At 44.6% G+C, this 14,992-nt stretch overlaps 2 protein-coding genes across 3 annotated transcripts in view; one reads left to right on the forward strand and one right to left on the reverse strand.

Annotated features, from left to right (window-relative positions):
- Positions 1 to 917: 917 nt before the first annotated feature.
- ERG28 (ergosterol biosynthesis 28 homolog) lies at positions 918 to 3,277 on the reverse strand. Its single transcript, XM_035327654.1, has 4 exons — positions 3,095 to 3,277; positions 2,879 to 2,969; positions 1,609 to 1,727; positions 918 to 1,456 (listed from the first exon to the last, which is right to left on the reverse strand). Exons 1-4 carry the CDS (start codon positions 3,225 to 3,227, stop codon positions 1,377 to 1,379), a joined length of 423 nt encoding a protein of 140 aa, XP_035183545.1. The 5' UTR covers positions 3,228 to 3,277; the 3' UTR covers positions 918 to 1,376.
- A 345-nt stretch (positions 3,278 to 3,622) lies between these two features.
- TTLL5 (tubulin tyrosine ligase like 5) overlaps positions 3,623 to 14,992 on the forward strand; it is a 127,258-nt gene continuing 115,888 nt past the window's right edge. For both annotated transcript variants that reach the window (XM_035327649.1, XM_035327650.1), the window contains exons 1-8: positions 3,623 to 3,805; positions 5,190 to 5,299; positions 7,002 to 7,084; positions 7,917 to 8,023; positions 8,602 to 8,732; positions 9,255 to 9,337; positions 11,340 to 11,409; positions 11,737 to 11,821. In XM_035327649.1, coding sequence (XP_035183540.1) covers positions 3,699 to 3,805; positions 5,190 to 5,299; positions 7,002 to 7,084; positions 7,917 to 8,023; positions 8,602 to 8,732; positions 9,255 to 9,337; positions 11,340 to 11,409; positions 11,737 to 11,821 — 776 coding nt within the window. In that variant the 5' untranslated portion in view covers positions 3,623 to 3,698. The remainder of the gene's footprint in view (positions 3,806 to 5,189; positions 5,300 to 7,001; positions 7,085 to 7,916; positions 8,024 to 8,601; positions 8,733 to 9,254; positions 9,338 to 11,339; positions 11,410 to 11,736; positions 11,822 to 14,992) is intronic.

Raw genomic sequence — 14,992 nt, forward strand, 5'->3', positions numbered from 1 at the left:
AGAGAACAGGAGGAGAGGGTGGGGGTTGAAGCCCTCTCACCAGCATTTGTGTCTTGTAGACACTACCCCTCTGTATGCTGCTGTTTATCTTCCACCCACAAAGGGAGAGAGACCCTTATCCCTTGGCCTTCCTTGCCAGCATCCATCCCCTGGTGGGAGACATCAAGCGTCTTTACACTTAGATCACGCAGTGATGTACATGCCATTTTGGAGTAACAACAAAAAAACAAAGCACAGATATGGAATGGATAAAAGTAGCCTTCTCTAACAGACAGTTTTTAACAAAACTTTTTTTTAGTGAAAACGTGCAGTGTTTCGACCAAAAGTCCTTTCTTTGATAGTTGGGGTCTAAAAGGGCTTTTAAATGTAAATTTTATATTAAAAAACATTAAGTGTACAATGAAAGGTGACAATTTCATATTAAATGCTTGAAACTATCTACAGGTGGTTTTTATTTAATAGCCTGAAATATTCTGCAGAATAATCCCCCCCTTTTTTTTTTTCCCACTGCTACTGTCCTGCTCTTTTCCTCTTTCCCTTTCTTCCGCACGGGCGTCCCAGCTAGCAGCTTCTGCTGGTTCCTTCCTACCTTCTGTGCGCTGCCCATCTGTTGTGGGCATTATTTCATCTAGGTCTAAGCAACCTGTTCCTGTTTTGTTTGCTGTAGCTATAGCGCATTGCAAAGGCAGTTCATGCCTTGCTCACAGATGCATAGGGGTTGCTGTCACTTATATGCTGCAGAAACAAGAGCTACAGCCTGTATGTGGGTGAGAGGGAGAGATCAGTCAGACCTGGAGCTTTGTTGTTAGGAGTCAGGGAAAGACTTGCTGTAGAGAGAGGATTTTTCCTGCAACATGCAGTAGAAACTGCCTGTTCCAAGGTTGTACATGCATAGCTGAAAAGACAGACACAAGCCCTGCACTTTTCTTTCATTTATTAGAAACAGCCCCTGCAGAACATGCACATGCAAGTTACACAGCAGTGCCAGGGGCAGCACATATTCTCTCTTTCCCGTCTAAAGCATTCAGTGGATCCCAGGTGGCTCTACACTTCCTCCCCACAGGTGCAGGGGGAGAGCAGTCCTTAGTGCATCGGGCATGCTAGAGATGTTTCCTGCCATCCCTCAGGAAGGCACTCACCAAATGCCCCCAGCAAGCTTTGACATGAACTCCTCTGTGGCCTGGTCATTGACCTGGTCAATGGGCCTGGTCAAAGTGTTGCCTGGACAAGAAATAAACACTCAGCAAGGAATGATTGACAAAGTCCAACATCAATCTGCCCGTGGGACTGGTGTCCTGGGGAAGTCCAGCTGAGCTCCAGTGGAAGTCTGGCAGTGAAGACAGGAGGCAATGCTGACCTATACAAGACACTTGGTCTCAGTTTTTCTTCTTGTTTTGTGACAGTGCTTCTACCTCCAGGTACTGCAGCCCGATCAACATCCCCAGGATAGAGAAACCTGTGATGGAGATACGGTCTAAGTCACGTAGAAAGAGCTGGACGGGTGAGATAGTCACCTGCACTGCCCCCTCCCTGCCCCCCAGTTCTGGGGGAGCTGATAGCTCCAGGGAGTCTAGGGGGCAGGAGGGAAGGATGCAGAGCTCTACTCACTTGCTACCATGAGGGGTGCCATAATTCCCATTGTCAAGGCTGCAGTGTGGTAAATGAAGACCTCTGAGAGGAAGTGAGCAAGGGCCACAAAGAAGGTGAAAAGTGTGATGTAGTATAGGCTGTTGGAAAGCAGAAAGAAACAGGTTATCACACACCCCGTATGCACGGCTGAGTGGAAAAGCAGTCAGCCTGCATGCTGCCTGGTCCATCCTTGCTGTGGGAGCACAGAGGGCACTCGGTCCCCAGCCTAGCGAGGTACAAAAGCTCCATGGGCAACAGCTGGGAGGAGAACAAGGCAGTACGTTCACTAGTGCATTGAAAGCCACTGTCACTGTCTGGCCTGAAGGTAAGGAAAGGGGGGGAGAGTAAAGGTAGGGAACTGGTGAAGCGAGAAGCAAGTTGTACATGCAAAAAGAGGTAAGAACTGGATGAGCTGAGGAACAGGACAACAGGACATGGCTGACTAACAGGCTTCATCACCCAGGAAGACATCTTCCCACCTGTGCTTTGCTACCCTCTAGGGGCCACAGCTGTAAAAAGGGAGAAGGTCCATGAGCTGCAAGATACTAAAGATTTCTGAGAAAGAACGGGCTTTATTGCAATTGCCACCACCTGCTGAGCCATAGATTAATAGAGGTAATCAGAGTCCCTGCACCTTCCCACCCCAGACAAACCTGGGCAGTCTCTGGGACTGCAGGAGGCAGTGACAGCGCAGAGAGTTCCACCAGCCTCCAGCACAGGCTCTGTCTAGCACAGACCTGAGTCACCCTGCAGGAAAATCCCACTCAGAAAGACTTCTGACACCACAGGGGAGAAACAGCCTGCCCCCACCATGTCTGCCATGGCTACGCGGAGTGCCTCAGGCCTTGTCATCAGCCCCAGATAGAAGCATATGACAGATGGCAGAGTGTTAGGATCACAGCAAGGGGTCCCTTAACCTGCCATAGCTGTTATCTGAGCTGTCATAGCAAAAGAGGTACCAGCTATCAGTGGGATCAGCATTAGCTTAACATCCACAGAGCAGCAACGACACCTGAAAAAGCCCTCGGACATCCCGGTAACACAACACAAAGGAGCACCTCACCCCGTACAGGCAGGAGGCAGAACCAGTTAACATGAAAGTGCTGTGCTGCTCCCAAAGCCCTTTCAGAGGGACGCTCCCAGCCCCCAGAAGCAGCTTTTGCCCCCCTCCCTTCCCCCCCCCCGCCAGGCCCCGCGTTGCAGGGCGCGCAGCAGGCAAGCAGGCAGGCCCCCTGCCTCCCTCACGTACGTCTGGTTGCGGATATCCAGGGCGCACAGGCAGCGGACCACGGAGGACAGCAGGGTCCAGATGCCAAGCGTCCGGGCCTGGAGCCCGTTCACTGCACGAGAAGAGTAGAGAGAGAACTGAGGTCGGCGGGGGGCGCTCCCCAGGGGAGCCCCCCCGGGGCCGGTAGCGGCGGGGCGCCGCGGCCCTGCGATGCGGGGCAGGCCACCCAGCCCTTACCGAGGCCGGGGCTGGCGGTGTAGAGCTTCTCGGAGACGAAGCTGTAGTCGCGGAAGCACTGCAGGGTGTTCCCAGCGGCGATGACGGACACCACGAGCAGCCAGCTGCGGAGCACGCAGAGGAAGCGACTCATCCTGCCACCAGGCCGGCCGGCGGCACACTGAGTGCCCGCCCCTCGCGGGGCCAGGCCCCACCGCCCTCCCGCGCTCCCATTGGCCGCGGGCCGCGCGCCACGCGGCGCGAGAGCCGCCGCCACCAATCGGCTCCCTCTCTCGCCGCGCTCGGTCCCGTCCCCTTCCCTCAGCCAGAGGTGGCCGGCCGCCGCGCCTGCGCAGTGAAGGCGGCGGGCTGCGGCTGCGCATGAGGCGGGACGGGGCCGGGCGCGGCGGTCGTTGTAGTAACGGGGAAGCGCTGCGCGAGTGGGGCCGACTGGGGCCGGCTGGGGCAGGCGGGCGGGCGGGCCGGGCCGCGCCCCGCCCCGCCCCGCCCCGCCGCGCCCCGCCCCGCCCCGTCCCCCCGCGTCCCCCCGCGTCCGTTAACGGCCACTGACGGCCCCCAACAGCCCCCGCGCGTGCTGGGAGCTCCGCGAGGGGCGCTTGAGGCCATGCCGGGCGCCGCGGCGTGGGACGCGGAGCAGAGCGGCTCGTCCGCCGCCGAGGAGGAGGAGGAGGAGGAGGATGGCGGCGGGGGGGGGGCCGCGGACGGGGGGGGGTGCGCGGGGCCGGGGGGCTACTCCGGGCGGGCTCCAAAACTGCTTCTTTCTGGGGTCTTCTCCTGTGGTGTTTGTAGACTGGGAGCTTTCTTGGGGACATGTGAGAAAATGAGGGAAATTCGCGGCTTTTTTTTTTTTTTTTTTTTTTGTTGTTGTTGCTGTTTAGCTTTAGTATTTAACTCCCCGCAGAGAAGGGAGGTGTGCTCTATAGTGGTCTCATGTACACTGGTTTATGCCCTTTCTTAAAGCTGGCTTATGACAGTTCATTTCCCCTCGGCTTCTGAATTTCCTGTTAGTTACGAGTGTACATCTACTCCATCCTTACTTGGTAGTTTATTTATTTCACTCCCTTCCTCTTCCCCAGGCTGGAATCCCAATTTTTGTTTCAGCTGCACCTACTTTAATGCATCCTGTTTGTTTTCTTCTCACTGCGTGTTTCTTTTGAGTGCCTAGCTGCAGGCAGCAGGGATTTAGGGCTCTAGGGAAACCTCACTTCACACCAAGTAGCTGGCTCAGGCTTCTCAGACCCCTTTAGACCACCAGGTGAAGAGCTGCCTTTGACTGCAATGTCTTTCTAACAGCCTGCCTGTGGTAAGTGGCCAAGTGTCACACTAGGAATGAAGGACCATCGCCTGGAGGATTGTCTGAGACCTCGTAGCCTTACTGCAAATCCTCAGGGCAGGCTTAACATAACCTCCCCTTCTGTTGCCTCAGCTCATTTCCCACTTATATAAGGCTCTGGCCTGTCGTGTAAGTTCTGGAATCCTCTTGGGTCCCTTCCGTCTAAACAGCTCATTACACCCCACCAGTTGATTTTTGAAGGCAGTGGAAGCAGATAGCAGTGCTGTGGAGTTGATTTGTCAGGGGGTAACTTGGTTAAGAGAACCAAGGTTACACTAAAAAGGACTTTCCTTGTGCTAAGTATAGGAAGTGTTTTGAGTCCAGGATTACAGCAGTATGCACAGATTTCATTCTCTTCTCTTAAATTAAGAGACTGAAACCAGTGTTGTAAGGTCTGGTTGTGTGGATATCAGTAAATTACAGCCTATCTTGAGCTATGGATCTTGTTCTCAGAGGCGCTATAAATCCAGAGAAATGTAGCTACGAAAATTCATGGGTTTTCTCCAAAATAGTGCTCAATAAAATCAATACAAATTAAGCGAAGCTCCTACTTAAAATGGCAAAGCTGAGCCACAAAGAAGTTGATCTGGAAGGTTCCCTTTTTAGCTGAGAACCCAAGTGCCTTGCATGTGTTTGTGAGTCCTGCCCATGGGCTAGGTGAGCAAGCATGGGCAAGCCTAGAGAACTTCTGTGTCCTCCCAGTCAGTAACTGCTGTGTGCGTGTGAGGCTCAGCAGATGCTAACACTGTCTTGCTATTTTAGGGATCATCCGTGCATCAGGTGGACTGGTGGCGGCTGCAGGCAGATCCCTATCTTCGTGTTTCATGCTGATGCCATTCTGACAAACGACAGCTACCTCCGCCTAATTGGAGGTAGGTGCAGCAAGGTGACAGCTTCTGGCCTGAAGGTGTGAAGCAGAAGTCTCTTACTGAGATGTTCCCTTCTCTTTGTGGGGAAGAGGAATTGATAGGAAGGAAACCATAATCTTCTATTGTCTCTGAGCTCTGAGACATTCAGAAACACTTGGTCAATTGGTGAATGTTTATCACGTTTGGTTTGTGACAAGTGCTTATCTTTGGCTCTCTGATGGGTCCTGGAATGTTTTGATTTGGAATAAATCAGATTCGGAGGCTGTGCTAGAACTTATGACCAGAAGATAAATGCATTAATTTGGAGCTGAGAACTTAAAATCCATCCTTCCAGTGAGTCTTGAGAGGGTTTCATTATGAAACAGACCTGCCAGCCCTGCAGTGGTATTAATAGTAGTAAGCTTCAAAAGCAAATCTCTGCTTCTACAGCCTCACAACTGTGAGTAAGGCTGTAAGCAAAATGATTGCTTTTATAACAGTAGTGCAGTCAGACTAAACCTGTCTAGTGTCAAACAAGGGAGAGCTTCTAAATAAGGCAAAGTTGTTATAAAGAGTCACTCCAGATTGCGAGAGTTAGTGCTTGTGGGTGTGTATGGCTGGGAACTCTTTCTGGATGTGCTGAGTTGGGGAAAAACTAAAATCCACTCAGCTTTTTCTTGTGTAGATGCTGACACCTCTTTCTTCTCTTGCTTCTCCCTTTCTTAGATAATTGGTGCACTCATATCTAATGTCCTAGCCAAGCAGAAATGCTCCTGGCTCCTTTGGGTAAGGGGTGGAGAAGGTGATTTGTGTGTAAAAACTCCTGATCCTTTTGATGTGAGTTACAGATGTACTTGAATGGCGGCAGAAGCTGATGGTGATTGTAACTTGTGTCCTATTTGGAGTGTGGTGTTTCTTATGCTTTTTCTCAGTCTGTATAGGATTTTTTGTTCTTTAACAAGTCTACTACTGGACAGGGCAACTTCTTAAATTACCTTTAGACATTTGTCCAGTCCAAGGTAATGATAGTTTTTAGTCTTTTCTTTAGTCTTATTTTTACTGGTAGAAAATATTTTCTGAGACCTAATGAAGACTTTCTACTTGGGTAATATATATATATATTTTATTTAATACTTTTCCTATTTACTTTATTTACTTTATTTCCCACTATTTTTGCAGTTGTTTATTGGAAGATCAGCACAGTTGAATGAGATGTCAACAAAAATTCATAGACCTTGAAAGACCAAAATAAAACACTAAAATTAGTAGGCATGTAAGCTAACTGTGTCAATGAGGGGTAGATAGCATGATCACTTAGAGCTAGGAACACCCATCCTGAATTGAGAAGAAAAAGCTGAAATCGTTATTTGGAGTGTTATAAAGCAGGCTATGAAGAGCTGTTTTAAAAAATAATAATTTATAAATATAAGGACATCCTAACAAATGAACAGGTTTTTATTTTGATAGGACAGGGTTCAACAATGTAGAAATGTTACACCTTATAACAGATGTAATTTGCTTCAATGCCATCATTGGATTTAATGCCTTAAGATGTAGGCAAATGGTGACAGAAAGTACCTGTCTGTTACGTGCTGCTACCGTGGATTAAGTGCAGCTGTTCTGTGCTGAGTCCTATGGTGCTCTTCTCTGTGGTTTGGTAGCATAGGTAACTTTGGTTGATTTTTCTAGGTGCAGACTATAATATTGTCTCTTGCTCTCTTAACAGAGCACTACCACTTGTCCTATAAGATTGTACGGACGGACAGCCGCCTGGTCCGAAGCATACTGACTGCCCATGGATTTCATGAGGTGAGTGCAACAAGCTTGGGATTGCCAGCAAGTTGGCAAGTCTGATTGTGTGCTGAGCTGGAAGGTGTGTCTGCATGTGTACGTGTCTTGTGTGTGGTGTTTTTTGTTGTTGTTTACTCTGCAGGATTACAACCAGGAAGTTCCCTTGGATCCACTTTGTTTTTTCTCTTTTCCTTCTTTTTTTCCCCTGCTCTTCTCCATATGTTGGCAGTTGGGGAAAATGTGATTTTTCACTCCAAAAGAATTATCCTTTACCTAATTTTGAAGACTTAAGCCTAAAAGGGATATTTAAGGTTACTGTGCATTTCTCTTCCCGCTTCTAGAGCGTTGCTTCACACCCTTGGGAAGAACTGAAGGATTTAATCTTTCCGCCTTTGCAAGCTCACAGAAGCATTGTTGTGGTGTCATATGTTTCTTTTTCTTCTAGCGCCTTCCTTGCTCTAAAGAATATTCTACGTGCAGCTAGTGAGTTTGAGAGAAGTGTTTGGGTGGTGGATTTTCTTCTGAATAGGGCAAATTTGGGGAACTTCTCTCCCAAGTTTCCTGGGAAAATCTAAAATGCTTTATAAATTGGGTTTATGTGGTCTATTAAAAGAGCAAAGCCATAAGCTTATATAGAAAACTGTTATATTTATTTCCAAGCACCACTGTACAGTAGCTTAGGATAGGAGTCTGTGTAGAATTGCCCTAATACTAGAGACAAATCAAGGAAATTGTCTTAAATCAGAATTGCTGTGGCCCCACAGACAGAAGGGCACAGTCTGTAGGAGAAGTGGTGGTGTTTCTTGCTGTTTCCATAGCTTTATGTGTGTTTTTTTATGTTGTTATTTAGGTGCACCCTAGTAGCAGTGATTATAATCTCATGTGGACGGGATCACACCTGAAGCCCTACTTGCTGCGTTCCCTTACAGATATTCAAAAAGTCAATCATTTCCCTAGGTAAGGCTTTGACATCATATTTTTCTGAACATCTTCGTCATGGTTTGCAGAAATGTGAGCATAGATAGCTCGCCTTTTTCTTTTTTTTTTTTGCAATAATGATACTGTAAAGTCCCAGCATGCTGGATGCGTGCCACATGCTGTCTTCATTCTAAACAGTCTTTGGGGATTTAGGGGAGATGTTATGTGAGCTGAAGCACTTATCCATAGCCCAAAAACTGATTTCCACCCCACCTTTATTTGATGGTGTATGTAAAGTATTTGGAGCTTGGGGTTCTTAGTTACAGGTTATAGTCATACATCACCTGTTAAAGTTTGCAACCACCATTTTAACAGTTAGCTGTGCTTCATTCCTTCTTGGGAATAGCAAGAGGCACTACAGATGAGGGTGGTTATTAATACAGCCATAGAGCAGAGACAGTAAAACTGAAGAGTACTTGCAGGTTAGGGCTGCGATCTCTTACAGAGCTACAGGTGCTTTAGTAACTAGGACAACAGGTCGTTGCAGTGTGGTGGTGTTTTGCTTTTTTCTTTTTTATGCTGGGGGATATAGATAGCCTCTTGTTTTGGGACTTTAGGTCGTATGAACTGACACGGAAGGACAGACTGTATAAGAACATCAGTCGTATGCAGCTGGCCCATGGATTCAAGACATTCCATATCTTACCTCAGACCTTCATCCTCCCAGCGGAGTACCAGGACTTCTGCAGTAAGTGAATGATTGATGATGCCCAGACCTAAAGCAGAATAATTGGGTAGGGGGAAGGGAATCACTCTTAATATTCCAGTTTGTTTGTCATGCCATTGTTGAGGAAGCTTGAAAGACAGTAAAAAAGGTGCACATCACTTGTTTATATCATTTTCACTCTGCCTGTTCCGTGCCTGTTTAAATCTTCGAGAAGCTGATTGAAGACTTTGTGCACAAAGAAAGATTGGTTTTGGAGCCCAGTGTTGACGATGATCAGCTTCATAATATCTCTAATATTTGGGAGTACTGAAGAGAGAAGTGTCAAAAGGAGGTGTAGAGCAGAGAAAAAAATATATCAAAGCAGCAGGAGGAATTGTAATAATTGCAGTGTGTCCTGAGGGGTAAAAATGGTCATCAAAAAGTAGGCCTTGATCTCTTACTGAGGTTCTCTAGGGCTTTACTGTAGGCAATGTTCTTGCTCCTTTGTAAGTAAGCAAAACAAAAGATGTTTCAGACTTGTGGTGTTGTTTTTTTTTTAACCAGATACCTATTCTAAGGACAGGGGCCCATGGATAGTGAAGCCCGTGGCCTCTTCCAGGGGTCGAGGCGTCTACTTGATAAACAATGTAAGTGTTCATCAAAAAGGCTGCCTTTCAGTAACACAGCCTGCAAAGCTATGCAAGGTGCATGCAAACATCTAAGCAGGCAATGGCTCTGGATTTCAACAGTGCATTGGTGAGCAGTTTAACAGCCCTGAACAGGTGGCAAAGTCTGCCCTGGCTTATACTGTGTAACCAAAACCAAGCTCTTTCTTTATATGCTATGCATATCTTGCAATCTATATGGTACTTTCAAGTCTTGGCTTACTAGGTACAAGTTCATACTCCCTGAGACAGTTTGGGAAATCTGTGCTACTTCATTCTCTCCTTGTGGCTGACAGTAGGCTGGCCTTGGGAAGATTCCCAGAACTCTCCTTGGTTGTTTGCCCTGTGCAACCTAAACAGTCCTCACACTGTCCTTTTCTCAGTCTCACCCCTGTAAAAGACAAGATAAAATGAAACTATATGACACAGTTGGATGCTATCAGTCTTAGAAGTTTGTAATCTAAATGCTAGTGTGCCTTTACTGATGCCTAGTAGGAATGATTCTTTGAATTCAATATGCTGGTTACAATGTTTTGTTGCCATTCTGGGGGCTTTGCAGGGAGTTTGCTTGTCATAGGTAACAAATACCTGGGCAGGAGCCAAAACACATGAGGATATTCCAATAAGTATTCTCAGCAGCAAAACTGACTGGTGAGTCACTTTGTTTTCACTCATTCAAACCCTTTTAGCCTCCCCAGCACTGAAGGGGTCATGCTGTCTCATCTGTTCTCTACCTGGATTCTTTCCCATAAAATAAGGGAGCAATTCGCCAAGTGTATGAAGTAAGCATTTCCAGAGCTGCACTCCTCTTTTTCTTTGCTTGAAAGAGAGGAACGAGCTTAGGCTTATATGGCAGTTGGCCATGAACTGGGGAAAAGACCCTTCTGGGACCAATCTCCCTTTGTGTACATCTGTTCCAGAAACATTTTAGCTAGTTTGGCCCAAAGACTTCGGTGTCCTTCAGTGTGATTGCGTTAAGTGAGTGTCTCCCAAAATTTCATCATAGAAGTGTTTGTTTTTTTTAAACAACCACAAAAAAAGGCAAAAAACCTCTTCAGTTTATCTGGTCCATTGTAAAAGGGGCTGACATTTTTTGTGATATGCTGTGGGAAGTTGAGCTTGTTCTCTCATGTTGTATATACACGGTCTATATGCCTAGATTTCCTGCTTGTGACACTGATAAGGCTGAATATGTGTAAAATTGAATAAATACAGGATGATGGGGTTCTTCTGGCTCTTTTGCAAGCTGGAGGCTGGAAGCTGTTTTGCAAGAAACTGTTTGCATGAGTAGTCAAAACTGGTTACAAGAAGAAGGACTTGGATACAGAAAAGAAGTAGAGGCTTTTTCAGCAGGTCCCATGACTTTGTAATGTGTTTTTGTCATAGAGCTTTCTGTTCTGTGCAAACGCGTAGTTTTCTCATACCTTAACCCTCGCTGTGAACTGATTCTCAGTAGAAGATATTTATTCGTGTAGGCAAAAGGGTTTGGTACCAGCTCTGGGTATAGCCAAAGATCCATTAATTCACGAGTATTAATTTTCTTCACTTGTGACTTCCTCACCAATTGTAGTTACATACTCCTTCCAGTGGCTTCTAGAAAATCCCTCCTCCATGTGTCTGGTTAAACACTCGGGAAACAAACAAGGACAGTCACTTTCATATTTTTCTCTTGCCTATTTTATATTATTTAGCCATGTGTCTACTAAACCTATATTTCACTCTAAGGAACACTTAACTGGAAAATTCAGTGGGCGTTTTTGGAAATGCAATCATTCCCAAGCTTCTGGTTAGGATCTAGTTAATGTATTGTGAATGACTGGTGATATTTTTTTTTGTCATCTTCCCTCCCCCACACCTGACTAGTTATTGGTGCAGAGTGGTGTTAGGAGGTGAAAGCTGGAAAAATAGTAGGCTTGATCTAGTCATCTTGTTACTCCTTGAGCTTCCTGGTTTTCTCACTCCTGGATTCTCTGTTCTTCTGTAGCCAAACCAGATTGTGCTAGAAGACAACATCCTGGTTTCTCGTTACATCAGCAACCCCCTGCTAATAGATGGTGAGTGTGCTTAGAAATTGCTTCTTGCTTGCACATTCTTTCTTGTTTCTAGGACCGGAAGAGCTCAACAACTTTTGTAGGAATTTAGCTGAATAATTGAGTGGTCTATCTTGCAGTAGTTCTCACAAAAAAAAGGGGGAAAAAAAAAAAAAAGAAAATTCCTTGAAATCAGGAAGCATTTTAACTGGGAAAGCTTCAAGCACTATATGGCAGCAGCAGGTAATGGTTTATTCTTCCCGCTGTTCAGAGGATCTGTTGAATTTCCTCAGCTGAATATGATATCTGAAAGATATTTGCAGTCACTGACTCTTGACAACTGTATTTCAGACTTCAAATTTGATGTGCGCCTGTATGTTCTGGTTACATCCTATGATCCACTTGTCATCTATCTCTACGAGGAAGGACTGGCCAGGTAGGGGAGGTCTTTTTTTTCTTTCTTAGTGTACCTGCACTCAGTGGTCAAAAGATGTCTTGGATTACCTTTGTATTTCTGAGATGGTATCAAATGGGAAGGAAATACCAGTTCTGGAGTTCTGTGGAGTTTCTGTAGATGATATTTCATTATGCAATATCCTATTAGTTTGTTATAGGGTCTTTAGTGAGGGACTTTATTACAGAGGGAAGTAGTAAAAAAAAAAATAATAATAATAATCAACTTTTAAGAGTTGAATGGTCACATACCATTAATGGGATGTTTATTGTAAAGGTCATGTTCTTAAAACCATTGTGAACTATTGGTGCCTTCATACCCCTTCTCCATCCTTTCAGCCTAGGAGCATGATGAGTGAAGGGAATCTAAACTTTCTCAGTTTCCATTTAATCATAAAGACCAAAACAGAGAACTGTTGTTGGTGTCTTCTGTCTTAATACCTTCAACTTGTCTTTTAAATTTTAGGTCAGCATTTGTATTTTCTGCCTTATTAATTAAAGAAGCTCTACTGGTTCACTGTTCTTACACTGCAAGATGTCAATTTTCTTTTGCTTTTAACTTATGAAAGATACTTAAGATTCCCAGGAAGAACCTTTACCTGCCAAAAATACCCGTTTCTCTTTCATCACAGAAGTTTAGCTAAATAGCTGAGCAACTAATAAATTTAAAACAATCACCCCTCCAAAATTCCAAGTGAAGAGAATTAAATCCTTACTAGTTCCAGCTCAGACCATAAACTTAACTGTTTAAGATGAGAACATCATAGGGTTGTCTTCTGCAACAGTCCTGAGCACTGTTAAATCTGTTCTAAGCTCACCTCATATAGCCAGAAAGAATAACTCTAGGGTTTGGACCTGCATGGCTCTGACCGAGGCATACTGAATCTAGCATATTTTTATCTGAAGCGAATACTGAATCCAAAAAGATGTGTTAATGATGATCCCAGAAGAAATATACTTCTCCTTTTAATTGATAAACAGATTCCCTTCAGGTTTGTTGCAATGTGCCTTTGCCTGCAACGATGCTGTGAAGAGGTTGCTTCCCTCAAATGGGGACCACAACAGGTGGCTCATCTTGGTCAGTGAAAAATGTGACAACTGTATTCAGTTTGGAAAAGGAGTCTTGAACATATCTGGCACACAAGTTTTCTCTTTTGGGAACTGGCAATTAAATTGTTAATTGCTATTATTGCATGTTACTGGGAAATGAAGAGGGGTGAACAAAGTCATCTCCAAGATGATCCAGTGTTGAATATGTGCATTGCCTGTTTTCAGAATGTCTTAGCAATCTATAGTAGACCACCAAAATAGGAGTAGCATCATAACTAATGTCTCATAGTTAGTTCTGCTGATCTTGTTGTAAAAAATGGAAATGTAACTTCTGGGGAAAAACAAAACAAAACAAAAAAAAACAACAACCAAGCATCTGAGACAAGTTTTCTGCTCTGTTTAGGAGCAAGTGTTTCAATTCCATGATATGTAGTATTTTTTTCTCTTGAAGACAAACACCTTACTCCACTGTTGGTTTGTGTGTATACATGTGTTGGGGGGTGTAGGTGTGTTGTGTTTTTTCTTAACTACTTTGTATATATCAGAGGCCTAGGGAAGGAAATAAGGAAGGAAGCAAGTATCTTCTGATTGAAATATACTGGTTAGACAGCATATATTAAGACTGAATAATCAAACTGTGTTTAGATAGCAAGGGAAGTATGGAGGTTTATAGTCAACTTTCTTCTCAAGACAAGGCCATCTTCAAAGTTTAATTAGGTGCTCTGTGGCTTTATACCATAAAGGTTAGAATATCTTTCAAGAATGGAGTTTTCTTGGTCTTTCTTGGCAACCTGTTCCAGTGTTTGATCTTTCTCACTGTGAATCTGGCTCTTTTTTTTTTTTTTTTTTTTTTTTTAAAGTTATCTAATCAGAACTTCCCTCTTTGGAGTTGGAGTGTTGCATCTTGTCTTTTTGCTATGCTCATTTGAGAAGAATTTGACTCTGTAGCCATGCATTAAATAGTTGAACACAGCAATCAGATCCATTCCTAGCCTTCTCATCTGTTGACTGAACAATCTTTGTTTCCTCAGCTATTTCTTATACACTGTGGTTTTTTCAGACCATTTTAATAGTTCTGACAGACTTCTTGTACTGGAGGCTCAAAACTTAACTTTTTGAGTCTGTGAGCTGGTATCCTTACCTGATAGCCTGGATGCTGGCTGACTGAATTTCTTTGTTCTGTTGAGGTTCAGAATATTCACCTTTAGAGCTTGAAATGGTGTTGTAGTCAGTCCTGAGCAAAGAAATTACGTTTTCTTTCTGGTTATGCATCCAGAAGCATCAGTCTCAAGAATTCTGGACTCTGTCTTGGTAAGATGCCATGAAGCAATAATACTACTTTTCAGTGTTCTAAAATCCTTAGTATGTTTTGATTATAGCTTAAGCACATGGAATCTAATCTAGATCACATGGTGTCCATATACATGACAAATATGTCCTGTATGCACAGGACACTGACATTACTTACAGCATGTGGTAAATAATTACCCTTTCCTTTAAATTTTCATCCTATCTTATGGTTCTTTGTTGGAGGTAGCTAGTATATGGAGATGAACCCTATCACTAGATACATGATGATGTCAGTTGCACAGCTGTGGGACTGGTGTAGAGGGATCAGCATGATGTGTTTTCTCTGGTCCATGGATAGTCCCAGTTCTGTTACTGAATTTCAACTGCTCTCTGACTAATGTCAGCTGAGTAGTGCTCAAGCTTACAGCTAAAGGCTTGCAACAAGACTTGTAGTTAAATGTTTTCTCATGGTAGGTATAAATTTATGAGCGATATTCTTAATTGCTCTTAGACTTTTCCCTTTGTCTGTGGCTGCAGAGTTATATTTGTGCAGCAAGTGTTGGCAAACTTGCTTTGGAAAACAATGCTCAAGTGTGAGTAGAGGCGACAAAACTTGAGGTGGAATGTTCTGTATGGCCTGCAGATGGCACTAATGGTCTTTAGTTTTAGTGATTTGGAATTTTCCCATACTCTGGATGTCCAAATTCACAGTTTGAAAGGTAAGGATCCTGGAGCTACTGGATTCTGGCTTCCTGTTTAGCTCCTTGGCTTTCCATTTAATGCTGCGATGTTAAGTGCTGGGAGAGTCTCCTTT

Source organism: Oxyura jamaicensis, chromosome 5 (genome assembly GCF_011077185.1).
Source record: "Oxyura jamaicensis isolate SHBP4307 breed ruddy duck chromosome 5, BPBGC_Ojam_1.0, whole genome shotgun sequence".
Lineage (NCBI taxonomy): Eukaryota > Metazoa > Chordata > Aves > Anseriformes > Anatidae > Oxyura > Oxyura jamaicensis.

What these genes read in the sequence shown, in the direction of transcription:
- ERG28 (XM_035327654.1), bottom strand. Translation starts at nt 3,227, where the DNA reads ATGAGTCGCTTCCTCTGCGTGCTCCGCAGCTGGCTGCTCGTGGTGTCC. An exon ending in CACCGCCAGCCCCGGCCTCG is followed by an intron (nt 2,970 to 3,094) that starts GTAAGGGCTGGG and finishes CTTCTCGTGCAG; the next exon opens with TGAACGGGCTCCAGGCCCGG. An exon ending in CTGGATATCCGCAACCAGAC is followed by an intron (nt 1,728 to 2,878) that starts GTACGTGAGGGA and finishes GCTTTCCAACAG; the next exon opens with CCTATACTACATCACACTTT.